At 35.3% G+C, this 14,836-nt stretch overlaps 1 protein-coding gene and 1 non-coding gene across 6 annotated transcripts; both read right to left on the reverse strand.

Annotated features, from left to right (window-relative positions):
• Nucleotides 1-736: 736 nt before the first annotated feature.
• LOC132629655 (small nucleolar RNA snR60/Z15/Z230/Z193/J17) lies at nt 737-822 on the reverse strand. Its single transcript, XR_009578415.1, has one exon. It is a non-coding gene; the product is annotated as a small nucleolar RNA snR60/Z15/Z230/Z193/J17 (small nucleolar RNA).
• An 8,486-nt stretch (nt 823-9,308) lies between these two features.
• On the reverse strand, nt 9,309-14,594 carry LOC132626297 (uncharacterized). 5 transcript variants are annotated; one of them, XM_060341113.1, is made up of 8 exons: nt 14,133-14,594; nt 13,859-13,946; nt 13,244-13,442; nt 12,883-13,157; nt 12,117-12,240; nt 10,766-11,044; nt 10,561-10,680; nt 9,309-9,849 (listed from the first exon to the last, which is right to left on the reverse strand). In XM_060341113.1, exons 4-8 carry the CDS (start codon nt 13,047-13,049, stop codon nt 9,484-9,486), a joined length of 1,056 nt encoding a protein of 351 aa, XP_060197096.1. In that variant the 5' UTR covers nt 13,050-13,157; nt 13,244-13,442; nt 13,859-13,946; nt 14,133-14,594; the 3' UTR covers nt 9,309-9,483. The 5 variants fall into 5 exon arrangements, with proteins under 5 accessions (XP_060197096.1, XP_060197099.1, XP_060197100.1 ...); XM_060341116.1 differs by lacking the exon at nt 13,859-13,946; XM_060341117.1 differs by lacking the exon at nt 12,883-13,157.
• Nucleotides 14,595-14,836: the final 242 nt, after the last annotated feature.

The raw sequence follows: 14,836 nt of genomic DNA on the forward strand, positions 1-14,836 counted from the left end.
ATACACTTTCAAAATTATATCATACTATCCTCATCGAGAATAAATACTTAATCACATAACCTAAGAGGGAATTTTCATATCTTTTATCTCATAGTAATATCTGCTTCTTGTAGTAACTTACTAACATCATACTCTCTAGGTCTGATCTGAATAAACTTAAATAATTTAAAACTATCCCTAAAAATTCAATGTTGTCCTCGTGGTTTTCTTATCGCACTCAGTCCCATCTTAGTCATGTGCATAGATCATATGGCAAAAATATATATCCTTGAAAAAGTCTAGACTTTTTAGTATTACAGGTGGTTGGCTTTTAGGCTATTCCTGCTCAAAACTACCGTGGACAATTTATGCATGTTGCGGTTAACTTCATAACATGATACCTCGTGGGGTCTTAAATCTGAACCATCATCCTTATACTATAGCTCCATGGTCAAAGAGTCCACATAACCTTATTCTATAGGGTATGTAACGTATGTGTACTACCATACTGAAACTTATTTTTTTCAGTCAGACTTTTAGTAGATCAGCATGTGTTAGTCTTATTTCGTTATTATTGTCTATTTTGATATCACATGTTGATTCAACCAGCCTATAGGTTCGTTCGGTCACATGCAGTTAGGCACCAAGTGTTGTATTATGCCTTGGTCATGATTCGGGGCGTGACATCATTAACCATTTCAATATAAAAAATAAATTACCTAAAATAAATCATATTTTAAAATATTTTTTCAGAAAAATGAGTCATCAGATAGGAGCTAATGACTAATAAATTAATCACGAAGATTTAATTTAAACTATGCTTCTAATAATCATATGACCCTAGTGATTTAGTATACCGGTATTTTGAGACTTGATGGGTTACCATCCATGCACTGGACGAGAAAAAAGAAGAGTAAGCAATGGGTAAAAATCAAGCATGAAAAAATGGGTCAGTCCTTTTTACCCGACCCAAATATAACCTGAATCCTTGCTCTGCCCTATTAAAAATTTTCAAAAATTAAATTTTGCCCTGCTTTGCCCCGCCCCATTTGCTTGTTGCCCTGCCCTATTATGCCTTTTCCCTTCCCCCTTCCCCAAGTGCCATCCCTAAATGTACTGGAGCATTTGGTACTGGAGGTGATCCAGTCCCTACACTAAAATCATTTAGACAAATTCATCACATAAAATTTCTCCTACATTTAATGCGAGTTATTATGGTGAATCTTTCTTATGTGTATATATAAAGACAAATAATAGATGATTAAAATGTAAACATAAACGGGTAAAATATGGGATGACTTACAAATTCCAAAAAGATATAGTCGATTGATCCTCTAAATCCATGATTGCGTGTATGGCGACGAATTCCACCATGAGCAAGTGAGGTTTCCATTTTTGAGATACTTGTGCAAATTCACTTTGGAGATTTGAGAATGAGTAACTTGTGAAAAATGAACAATACATAAAAAACGTAACATGTAATATTGATTCAAGTAAAGAGTATTTTAGTCTTTTTATCTTGCATTGAATAATCCGTCAAGGATACATTGGTCAGTTTATCTTGACGGATTGTTCGATGGATGGTTCAAGGGTATATTGGTCCTTTTATCTTGACAGATTGTGATGGATAGTTCAAGGCTATACTGGTCCTTTTATCTTGACAGATTGTGATGGATAGCTCAAGGGTATATTGGTCCTTTTATATTGATGGGTTGTTCGATGTGTCGAATAAGTAAGTCAATTAAGTATTTAAAGAACACCAATTAATTTTCTTCCAAACTAGTAACTATCTGTTTTCTCACCTCCTTTTTAACAACTTATTTTTATAGTGTTACTCAACATATTTTCCATTTTCGTACTTCTCGTGCTCAATTTTATGCAAGTCAAAGTCATCAATAATTGATTGTTTGTGATGAATTTGATACGTATCTTTCAGATTTGCTTCGTCATAGGAGAATTTCAATTGGTTTGAACTAAATCGATGTAATGTACATCTCATCTCCAATCAAATATTTTACAGATTATTTGAGGTTATTCATGACATTTTTCAGTAAAATGAATTCACTAATGTTCTTTTTATCTACACATAACACTTTTGTTGATGATCCTTTACTCCAATAACATTTGGGGTTCCTCGAATAATTCGATATCATAGAAGTGTCTCGGTAAACTTAAATACATGTAAATTACATAGCATTACACATAAAATCATTTACAGACATTCATCACATAAAATTGCTCCTACATTTAATGCAAGTTAATGTGGTGAATCTTTCTTATGGTTACATAGAAAGACAGATAATAGATGATTACAAAGTAAACATAAAAGGGTGAAACACGAGATGACTTACAAATTCCAAGAAGATATAGTCAATTGATCCTCTAAGTCTATGATTGCGTGTGTAAGAGGGGGATTGTGGCGATGAATTCCACCATGAGCAAGTGAGGATGTTCAATTTTCATTTTTGAGATACTTGTGCAAATTCACTTTGGATATTTGAGAATGAGAATGAGTAACTTGTAAAAAAGCAACAATATTGACAAAACGTAACAGGTAATTATTGAGTCAAGTAAAAAATATTTTTGTCTTTCATCTCATTGAATAATCCGTCAAGGATACATTGGTCATTTTATCTCGACGGATTATTCGATGGATGGTTCAAGGGTATATTAGCCCTTTTATCTTGATGGATTGTGTTGGATAGTTCAAGGGTACATTGGTCCTTTTATATTGATGGATTGTTCGATGTGTTGAAATAAGTAAGTCAATCAAGTATTTAAAGAACACTATTAGGTTTCGTTCAAACCATTAACTGTCTATTTCCTTGCTTTCTTTTTAACAACTTATTTTTCTAGTGTTGCTCAACATATTTTCCTTGTTCGTGCTTCTCATGCTAGATTTTATGCAAGTTAAAGTCATAAGTAATAAATTGTTTGTGATGAATTTGATATGTATCTTTCAGATTTGCTTCGTCAAAGGAGAATTTCAATTGCTTTGACCTAAATCAATGTAAGTATATCTCTGTACATCTCGTCTCCAATCAATTATTTTGCAAATTCTTTGAGGTTATTCATGAAATCGAGTTTTCAATAAAATGAATTCATTAATATTCTTTTTATCTACACGTAACACTTTTATTGATGATCCTTTACTCCAACAACTTTTAGGAATATTTCACGAACAATCCGATATCATCGAGGGGCTGGGTGAATTGATATATATACTCTTTTCCTACTTTCAGAATTTAGAATTACTTAAACACTCTCTTTTCATTTTCTTGGAGAACATCTAACTCGACCTTCTTCTCCGACAAAGCAACGTGGGAGCTCCGGTGAACTACGGCAACCAACGGCGACGCACAAACCACTGCTCGTCCCCTCTCCTCTGCCTCTTTCTTTTTTCGTTTTCTTGAATCTACGATGTTAGCCAGATAAATTCCAGATCTGTTCGGAATCGGGTCACACACCACCACTGCTCTGCATTTCATCACTGTTTTTCCCTTTGCTCAGTGTTTTTGGCTGGATTTTTTCGTTGGGATTTCATCGGCTGTATCGTTCTGTGTTTGTCGGCCATAGTCATTTTTCAGATCTGGAAACGACCCCTTCACCGCCACCATTTTCTAGCCAAGAGAGCTGCGAGGGAGATGGATCTAGTAGCGGCGCTTTAATGTTCGCTACTGAAGATCGGAATCTCTACTCACATCCTCTTTTCTTTATTTCCTCCGTCCCTCACATCTGCCTCTTTTTTTTTATTTGCTCGAATATCCGATAATAGCAAGAGAAATTTCCAAATCTGGTTAATATTCGCCGGAATCAGGTAACGCACCCACTACTCTGTGTTTCATCACTGTTTTTTCCTTTACTCTGTGTTTTTGGCCGGAGTTTTTGCTGGAATTTCATCGGCCGTATCCTTTGTGTTTATTGTCCAAATTCGTTTTTCAGATCTTGAAACGTCCCTGCCCCGCCACCCTTTTCAAGCCTAGAGAACTCGAGGGAGATGAATCTGGCAACGGAGCTTTAAAGCTCGTTGCCGAAGACCGTTGGTTTAAAAAAGCAAAACAGATCGGAATCTCTCCTCACATCATCTTTACTTTATCTCTTCCGTCCCTCACATCATCACACCGCCGTGAATCTCACTGGAAATACAGTTAAAACCTTCAGATCTAACTGAAAATTGACCGGATCTGAAAGTCACATCGGAGAAAATATTTTTCTGGCCAAGTTTATCGTCATTTATACATTGTGTAAATAGTGTATAATATGTGTATAGTTTGTGTGTATACATTATACACTAAGTATACGTCAATTATACATTCATTATACACAAGTTGTACAGAAATATATATATATATATAAGGTTTTGCTAACCTATAACATGAAGGTTGTACGATAGCAATGTACCCACTTTTTTATTCACCAAATTACCCCTGCCAGCCAATTAAAAAATAGGAAGTTTGAGGGCTTTTCTGTCTTTTAACCAAAACTGAACCCACTTTCTTTTTGCCTTTTTCATTTTCCTTCTGTCCTCTTCAATGCAGAAACTGAAGCAATTGGACTATACATCAATTCTTATGAAATTTCAATAGGATTGTTTTTGCTGAGCATCTTGTCAACTTCGGAAAACGAACAACTGCAGGGATCTAGACAGCCTATTTGATTCCATGAAATCATACCCTAACATACGAATAAACTGCAACTTTAAAAACTCATTCGTTGTTGCCCAGTTCCCTTCATTGCATCTCCGTGTTCTGATTCTTTTAAAGTTGTATCCGTCTCTAGAACGATGTCATCGACCTTATGCTCGGGATCATCTTTCCTTGGCAAGTGAGATGGTTGATCTAAGATTAAAGCAACTCTCTCAGGTGCAGCATGGGGTGCAAGCTCACTAGGGTCATCATTTGTGGGCGACTTGGAAGATCCAGGTAAGGGTGGACAAACTTTGCCACCATAACTAGCATTGTGGGAAAGCTTTTCAGAGTCATTATTGACCAGCGTCTTAAAGGAATCGTCCACAAATCGCACAGAAATTACAATAGTGCCATATATATATATATATGGATTTAAAGTTGCTGCATCAAATGGCACTGTTGTAATTTCTGTGCGATCTGTAGACGATTCCTTTAAGACGTTGATCAATAATGACTCTGAAAAGCTTTCCCACAATGCTAGTTATGGTGGAAAAGTTTGTCCACCCTTACCTAGATCTTCCAAGTCGCCCACAAACGATGACCCTAGTGAGCTTGCACCACATGCTGCACCTGAGAGAGTTGCTTTAACCTTAGATCAACCATCTCACTTGCCAGGGAAAGATGATCCAGAGCACAAGGTCGATGACGTCGTTCTATAGACGGATACAACTTTAAAAGAATCAGAACACTGAGATGCAATGAAGCAGCAGAGAAGTACAAAATCAAGGATGTCTTCCCCACCTGAAAACTTGGGTTTCATAAATGCGGCCAAAAAAGAACTAGATCTAGAAGCTACACAAGCTTAAAAAAAAAATGAGGTTGGAAACCTAATTTTTTTAATAAACCAGAGGAAGGATATGAAAATGCCTGGTTAAGTGGAGAAAGGAGATCAAAAGGCCGTATTCGCTTGAAGGGTTGTTGAAAAAATACTAAAAAGAGAAGTAGCTGTTCACCTAAATGTTCAATCTCCAAAAGATTGTATTCTTCATCTGGTGAGGAGAAGACTCCAATAATGACTTCTATAAAGAGATGCCAAAAGGAGAAAAATGACAAAATAGGTCAGAATGATGGTGCACAAGAAGAGGTAAACATTTACTATCATTAATTAGAGTTAACTTATAGTTAATGAGATTTAGACAACCTTCATTAAGTGTTCACTTAAGTGAATGTTCCATAAAATTTGCCAATGAGGTTATTCATGTGCTGAAAACTAGTTTTGCTTTTGTCTATTTCGCTTAAGAGAAGAGGATATTTTATTTTTTCTATCTTCAATGTGACTGTCCTTTACATGTGCTACAGTGCTAATGTCATGAAATTTTATAAAGAAGTTACCAGTTGTAACTTAAGAGAAAAGACTTTTCACCAATAAGGAATCTGATGTGCATACTTGTCGATGCTTCCACCTCGTCTCTGCATGTATCAGCTTTTGCTCTCTAGATTTATGAGCATCTCTATCATCTTTTCCTTAGGATTCTGCGGATAAGGTTGTCAGTGAGCATGGCGAGGAGCTAGTTGGCTGCAGAGTAAGGATTTGGTGGCCACTTGATCAAGTGTATGTGATTCACTGAATTAATTATTATGCAGTCAAGCTTCTTCTATTCCTGTTAAAAGTTTTAAATGTTGACTTGCTCATTCACTGAGTGAGTAGAAATTTTTTCATCTGAATAACTCTGAATGAATTGCTCTGTCATAATTTTCTGACTATGGATAATACATATGCATCACTGTCAGTTATGATGTCAATTGCAGAAGTAAGTAAACACTTTTAAATTTAAACCATAGGAACTAGATAACTGGAATATTGTATAAAGAAATACTTAGCTCTGTGTAAATCATGAAGATGATACTGCTAACTGGACAGGGCAAGGAAGAGGGAATAGGATGGTCAACTGTAATCTTAAAGTTTGTTGCTATAAAAAATAAATACAAGTACTTGTTGTAGACCAGACATAAGGACTCAAGGGCATCTAAACTCTTGGCAGAAACCCTGGGTTGACGAATTGTCGTAGAGAAGGGGGAGGTGGTACGCCTGCATGTTAACAATGTTTGACTAAACGCTGAAAAGGGTAGATCTGAGTGTATAATTGTATGAAAAGTGTATATATGAAATGTACAATAAATGTATATATAGTGTATAATCTATATTTTGCCTGCAATTTATCTTTTGATTTTATGTGGTCATTCGGTTGTCAATGTTTGCACAGGATGGCTATTTATGTCCTTAAATTGAAAATGGAAATACTTTGAAAATTTTCAATCTTATAAAGTCTTTTTAAATGATGTGTTCTTTGTTATACTTGAGGTCTACTCATGGTCCCTGATTTCAATATTTAAGCGCTATTTTTTCATCATATATTATTAAAAGTGGAAAGCCTCTAAATTAAAAGTTGAAATATCATTTTACCCTTGACTATAACCAAAATCTCTCTCCTAACACACCAAAGATGCAAATTAAAGTCTGATTATAAGAATTTAAGAGAGGTTTTTAGCCGTGTTGGATACCAATTGCTAATATGTTTTTATTTTCTATATATTTTTTATTCTAATCATTCATGACTTCCATCATTTTCTAAATTCTCATTAGTTAGGTGGCAATACAAACAAAAGTTGAAACCATCTCACGTTCCAGTCGAATGCTGTAATATTGATATGAATGCCTTATTTAATACCTCATTGTCTAAATATTTTCTACACCTTAATGAATGCTAAACGGGCTACGAAATTTAATACCCCACAACCCATTTCAAATCCCTACACGTTCTCATCCCAATTAAAATTTATGCCATTTTGCTACATCACACGTTCTCATCCCAATTAGTAGTAATTAATGGCATTTTTCCTGCATCCTAAACCCCACGTTCTCATCCCAAAATTTATGGCATTTTTCCTTTTCCTACATCCTAAACTTTGGCACATTTCAAATTCTCAAGGAAAGTAGTAAGTAATAACCTTAAATATTTACTACATCCCGCCTAATTTAATAGCCTCAACCTGTAATATTTCTCTACACGTTCTCAACTTCTGCAACGTTTTTGCCTCTCTGTTCTCCTTCTTTAAGTCAATAGCAGTAATGATGAATTTCCATTAAATTTTGCTCATTAACCATCTACTATAAATGAACATCAAACATATGCATACCCCTCACCACCGGGGGGAAACAAACTCAGCAGGTATGTAACAACTTACCTTTAGCTTCTATTTTCATTATGTTTGTTCTTTTTTCCTACAAACGACTTACAAAATGAAATTCAATATGAGATTCAAGAGCATCTTCTAACGCAACTTTACAAATTTTGTCGTTTCCATGTTCAAAACTCTTCACTTTTTAATTTACTGGTTTTGATGAAGATATAATAACAGAGGAAACAATAAACTCCCCTGATAGTTTCCAAATTGTGATTATGTCATATACAATGTCTAAAATATGAGACAGGGTAGTTCGTGTCCCCTCCGTTTCAAACACATGGTTAGTTCAAATTTGTGCAGGAGATTACGAGGCTGTTGATTTTGTAATTATAATGATGTGATAACTCCCGTTTAAGGGGATCCATGACATTCAAATGAATTTATTTCAATACCACAAACAAATTTGTTCAGCTTTTTTACTATACAAAAGTAGATTTACACCCAATACATCAGGTGAGCTCTTATTTGAATGTGACGTTTATTATTTTATATATGTCTATTCCATTCTTCATTCGCTATGAAGTCTAAATTTGGTGTTTTAATTCTTTCAACAAGCTATTTGGAGTAGGGCATCACAAAATTGGTAACAATCTTTCACTTTTATAGTGACTTATTTTAACCTATACAGTAAACAAGTATACATATTACTGGCTGAAGTTGCTCGCTTTCCCAATCACAGATACAAATATTAATAGTGTGGACATACTAAGGCTTTCAGCAAGCTTTTATTGTAAGAAGGCTTGTCCGTTTTTCCCATTTTCTGCTTCTTTTAATTTCGACAACCGTATGCGTTTAATTTAATATATTTTTGCTTCTTTTATCTTCTATTATCAGTTAGAAAAACCTTTAATACCCTTATTAGGTGCTATCACTATTAGAAAATCATGATTTTCCGACAGCTATTGTAGTTCGAATGTAGTCGGCATATAAGGATTTCCGACTCCCTACTAACCATTTTCAGGTAGTAGAAAAATGGATGGTCGGAAAATGTTTTCCGACTACAGTAGTTGAAAATTTTCCGACTACAATAGTCGGTCGATGTAAAATAAGAGGCGAATACAAAAATTTAAATATTCCGACTACAGTAGTCGGGACATTAATAAAATAATTGTTTAATAAATGTATATATTCCGACTACGGTAGTGGGAATATTTAAATTATTAAATATTTATTTTATTAATATTCCGACCACTGTAGTCGGAATATTAGATTATTAATTATTTATTTAATTAATATTCCGACTATTACAGTCAGAAGTTTTAATTTTCTGGAAATATGATTATGTAAATCCCGACTACAGTAGTCGGAAATCTTAATTTTCTGCAGACTTTTGTTTGAATTTTCCGACTACTGGAGTCGGAATTTCCCATTCTTATTACAGCAAATTGTTGTTTATTAGCTGCACCTGCTTACAAACACAACACTATAGAACCTAAGAATCCAACCAGACAACTATAACAGTTGAAGCAACCAATCAAACATGAAGAAATAGTCTAAACATTCAAACATTTGAAACATCCCAAACAAACATCAATTCGAAATAACTTAAACATCCCAAACCAACAACCAAGAGAATTCAAGTCTAAAAGTCTAAACATCACAATTAAAAACAATAACCAGCAACTACAATCTAATTGTCATCAGATTCGGTCTCTTCGTCGTCATCAGACATTTGCGGCATGTGCTTCATCATAAACTTCTCAATTTTAGCAAGCTTAGCATCAGAAGTTTCACACTTTTTCTTCAGCTCTGCAATTTCCCTGTGCATCACTTCCATTTCTTCCATATTTTGCGAAGTAGGAGCATTGGACAAGAACGGCGAACGCCTAGACGAGGAACGCAGAACTCCAAGCCCGTAGACTCTACCTTTGCTTGGACCACCTGCCACATGTGTCCATATTGAAGTCATATCCGTGGGCGATGGTCGGACTGAGGTACCATCCTCTAAAGCAGGCTGGGTCTGACGCCAATCTTCCAAACCTTTTTGAAAGCCTTCCTGGAAAAAAAAAATCATTATATAAATACATTTTCTCAAGTTACTTACACTAAAGGCAAAATGAAGGCTGGAGAAATTAAATGTGGTTTCTTATGTGCGACAAAAGAAATATCAAGTAGAATAGCTAAATAAGCAACTGACATTTTCAAATTATATACCAGTAATAATAAATAAGTAGCAGCCATTTGATAGAGCACCAACAGACTCCATCAGAAGCTTATTCGCATTAAACTCACAATGTTAAGAGTTCTAGTTTCTAACAAAAATGGACAAGTTAAAATCAGAAGCCTATCTTTATTTATTTTTTTCTCGTTTACAACTTTACATAGTTCAAGAAGTTCCCAATTGTTCGGGGATAGGAGGGAAAAATAATGCTGATGCTTAAAAGGCTCCTTAAAAGTATACTTTGTATCGCCATTATTTATCTTGGTGTCAAGCTTCTTGTATCACTTTTATCTTAGTAAAGCAAGCTTGATGAATCCTTGTTGGATCCACTGTTGTCAACAAGTTCTCATAGGCAAAACCGATGTACTTGTCTAAACATTTAATATGAAATCAGATTTGAAGGTACTATTTATAGTCACCATCATTGTTGAATGAAATATACTAGCATTTATAAGCTTCTTAAACAGAGATGTCAGCCCCACAACATCAGAAAGGTCTCTGCATTTATTGTGATGCCATTTTGAAATTTAGGTTTTAAGATCTTACATATGTCTCCTTAGCATGTGGCTCGACCCATCCTTCTCTTGTACCGTCCCCCTTCTTCTTCTTATGTGTCTCCTCGAAAACCTCAAAAAGAGGCACAGTCTCTCCCCCATTTAACTTTCGCTGCAAAATTAAAAAATAATAATTGGATAAAACTTTAATAGTGTTTAGACAATTTAAAAGGAGGAAAATTTATTGGCTAAATTACCAGTCTTCGTCGGTGGCCCATGAAACTCATGGAACCTCCGGTGTGCAACGAGCCACCCTTTTGAGAGGATCGGGCTTTCTTTGCTTTTTCACTCTTCTTCTTAAATTCAGGAGTGTCCCAATACACCAAATATTTAGCCCACACATCACCCCGCAACCATTCAGGCTTCTTATTGAGATCTCTGGCATTATATAGGTGTTCTTTAATCCGCAAAGTTACCTTCTTTTCGAAAATGGTATAGATTTCATTTTCATAACGAGGCTGCCATGTACACTTTGTCTGCAAAATACACTTTGGTCAGTTAGGTACCAGTCACCAACAGAAGATTCGTGAGCATTGCTATAAATCATATTTGCATAATACATCCTGTTTTTTCTAATGTCAAGTGCTATGAAGAATCTTAAACTGTTTTCTTTTAAAGTCCTACTTCACATTTAGGTACACTTGTCCTTGAAACAATCAGTCAAGCTACGCAAAATCCATATATACATCCCTACTAAAGGTGACCAAGACTTGTTTTGAGAAAAGAAGCAGATTTTTCAGAGAAAGGGAAAACCAATAGGGACTAAACATGAAATGTTCAACCCCTTTGTTATAACTCAAAATTTGAAATGTCAACTCTACACAAGTAATAAAAATATCTTAACATAACTCCTATCTTTAATGATCTAATCAGAGGGCAACAGGGAGATGCATTCCTTCATTGGGAAATTCAAGTGACAAGGAAACAAAATCCTAAGTAAAATAGGCTATGTGTCCAGCAAGCTTCATTGCATAAAAACATGAACTAACTCATATGTTAGTTTCCATCTAGAGTATAAAGTGGTCTCTTTAGGCTTATAGTTAACAAGTTATCATATTGAAATTACCATGCTACCCTATTTGAGCCAAAACAGAGTAAATAAACTATTCCTTGAGGAATTAAGAATAACGAGACAGAGAGGTGAAGTTTAGAGGTTATGCTTCTCTACCATATTTTACTACATGGCATACTTAATTCTTAAAAGAAAGAGTGACAAATTCTTTGGGTCAAGAGCAAAATGGACACACCTGAGATTTCATTTTACTCTAATCTCATCAAAAATTTGATTTTTAACTAAATCATGTCTTTAACAAATCAACCAAAGTGAACACAATTCCTCAAATATAAGACTTTCAAAGAGGAGTTAGCTTTTAAAATATACTCAATCAGGCATAGCAATGCCCTGCTACTGCAGCTTTCAACATGCTTACAAAAGAGATTGTTTCTTTCTTGATGGTTGAACTGAATCAAACCCAAGGGCCTAAAACTTTGGACACTGGATCAATCGAAAATCAGGTATTACATAAATACACTTTGTCTGCCATGTACCTTAAACTGATCCCATATTAGCATTCTGACATCGTACGGAATGGCCTTGTATGTACCCCAAGCATCACGGAAAAATGGTTTAAATGATGATGTAACCATATTCCCGGCATATGAGGGAATGAACCTGCATTAAAATTAAACCATCTTCATTTGCAGTAAACATAAAGGTTTTCAATCAGCAGAGACATAAATCTCAAATATGAGAGTATTACATATTTATATCTATAAGAACATGTCATTAGGAACAAAATAACTATTATTATTAACAACTCAGTCCTCTTCATTTGATTCATATTCATTCATCAATTCTTCCTCATCACTTGTTTCATTTTCATCAAGTAATTCTTCCTCGCTTGTTCCATATTCATCGGCTGAGTCTTTCTCCTCGTTTACCCTGGATGTTCCTTCCCCATAATCGTTAAGATTTAATCTAAGTTCCGAAGGATCAAATTCTTCATAGAGGCCTTCGCTATGCTGTAATTCACCTGCTAATTCATCATCCACCCTTTCTTCAACACTTGAAATATCATTTTGGTACGCTACATCTAATGCATCCTCTACTTCCACTCTACCCACGGGCTTTGTTTTTATAACTACCCGCCATGCAGACTTATTCTTGCACAAAGGATAAGGTGTGTAATACACTTGTTTCACATTTTGTGCAATGACAAATGGATCATAGAGTCCATACCCCCTCGTGTGCTTAATTTCAACTATTTTGTAATGAGGATGCACCTTTGTACCTGACCTAGGTGTTGGATCATACCATTTACACTGAAAGAGTACCAACTTTTTCTTTGGCCAACCAACAGGATACTCAAGTTCTAAAATCTCTTGAAGCACAGCATAATAGTCAACATCACCATCACCTTTCACCCACACCCCACTGTTATTGGTTTTCTTGCCCTTAGACCACTCTTCCGTATGAAACATGTACCCATTGACAGAATACTTAGACAACTTTCTGGCTTTCGCATCAGGTCCCCAAGCTATATCACGCAAAAATCAGCCATTTACGTCATAATTAACTGGATTATGAACCTATATAAAGATTAAGAAAATTCAGAATTTTGAAATACATATTATTGAATCAAGTGTAAATCATGATAAATATAAGTAACACTTACATATTCCCTAAACCACTGTGAAAACATAGTTGGCACACTCGCATTTCTCACAAGGGCACCTAATTGTCCCTTCAATAAGAAAATCATCAAGTGTCATCGCCTTAGCAATAAATCCAGCTACCCCTTCCTTAAATTCCTCCCTCAACCATGCACAATTAGGATAAGTCCTATTATACATCCATTTACGATCAATTTCCATCTGCACATAAAGATAACAAATATAAATTGAGATATGCGTGCAGCATAACATATACAGTGAAAATAGTCCTTCATCAGCATAACAGACCCGTAGGCCGGGAACCACATGACTTATCTGTCACTTTGAACATTATAAACCATAACTCAAAGAACACCTGCACACAGAAAAGGCCCAACATAGAAATATCTGATCATTCAGCACATATGTTCATATGCGGACCGACAAGGTCGCCACAACATAACATATATCATAAAGCAGGCAAGGCTAACAGTAAAGTATCAAGAGCTCAAAATAAGGCCGACAAGGCCACAAATATACTATACAACAATATGAACCGGTGGAGCTATAAAACATCTAACTGTACACACACGTCTACGAGCCTCTACATAGAATACAAATGATCATAAGGACAATACCAAATAGACTGCAGCTCCGAAGTAAGTGGAGTGCTTCTGAGAATTTGCTGATAGAATACTTACGGGTCTGATCCGTCTCCCTATCTACCTGCGGGCATGAGCGCAGCGTCCACAAGAAGGGACGTCAGTACGAAAAATGTACTGAGTATGTAAGACATGAATAACAAAGCCAGTTATAAAGATTAAGTCACAAACACGGAGAAAAAATAAATCAAAAGCACAGATAAAGCTAGCACTACTTTGTATGTAAATAAGAAAAAAATTGAATCTTTACATCAAGTAGATTGAGTAGTTCTTCAGTTGAAGAAGGAGGATTGATGAGCATAATTCCATAATCTTTTAGGCCATCTTCTATTTCATTCTCTGAAGAATCATCAGCCATATCACTCACTCTCAGATTAAACTTGCCCTCTTTGTTTTTCAAGAACCCCAAGAAAGAAAATGCAGCTCAGATACAGCAAATGCTGACTATATATAAGAGGGGAAACAGGTGGGGTTTGTATTTTGGAACTAAATTTGCTGACATGCAGAGAGCCTCTCAAGATTGTAGTAATCTAGACTGGGTTCACTCACATTTATTGTGTTTTGAACTAATTTTTTTCAGGGTATTTGTGCTTTTCTAGTGTGAGTGTGCTTAATCTTGGGATTTTGGCATTGAATTCAAACGTGGCTTTGCAAAGTGCAGAAAGACAACAAATTTATGTTTCGACAGTTCAAGAAAGAATCTTAATGAGACAAAGAAATAGAGTCATACTATTGGACTGTTTTGTCCATGGAACATTGAACTTGAGTACTCCCTCCGTCCCAATTTACGTGGCACTTTTCGTTTTTCAAAAGTTAATTTGACTAAACTTTGAAGTTAAATTGGATTAGATTAACTCAATATTTTAAGATTAAAATTTATATATTTGAAAATTATATGAAAAGTACTGTATGTTGCAATTCTTCTTATATTAATTTGGTGAAAAAATACATCTT

Source organism: Lycium barbarum, chromosome 2 (assembly GCF_019175385.1).
Source record: "Lycium barbarum isolate Lr01 chromosome 2, ASM1917538v2, whole genome shotgun sequence".
In the NCBI taxonomy this organism is placed as follows: domain Eukaryota; kingdom Viridiplantae; phylum Streptophyta; class Magnoliopsida; order Solanales; family Solanaceae; genus Lycium; species Lycium barbarum.

Coding starts and splice junctions, on each gene's coding strand:
- LOC132626297 (XM_060341116.1), bottom strand. CDS start 13,049: ATGTTTCATACGGAAGAGTGGTCTAAGGGCAAGAAAACCAATAACAGT. Junction 12,241..12,882: donor GTACTCTTTCAGTGTAAATG/GTATGATCCAAC, acceptor ATTTTAATGCAG/GTTCATTCCCTCATATGCCG. Junction 9,850..10,560: donor CACATGCTAAGGAGACATAT/GTAAGATCTTAA, acceptor TTTTTTTTCCAG/GAAGGCTTTCAAAAAGGTTT.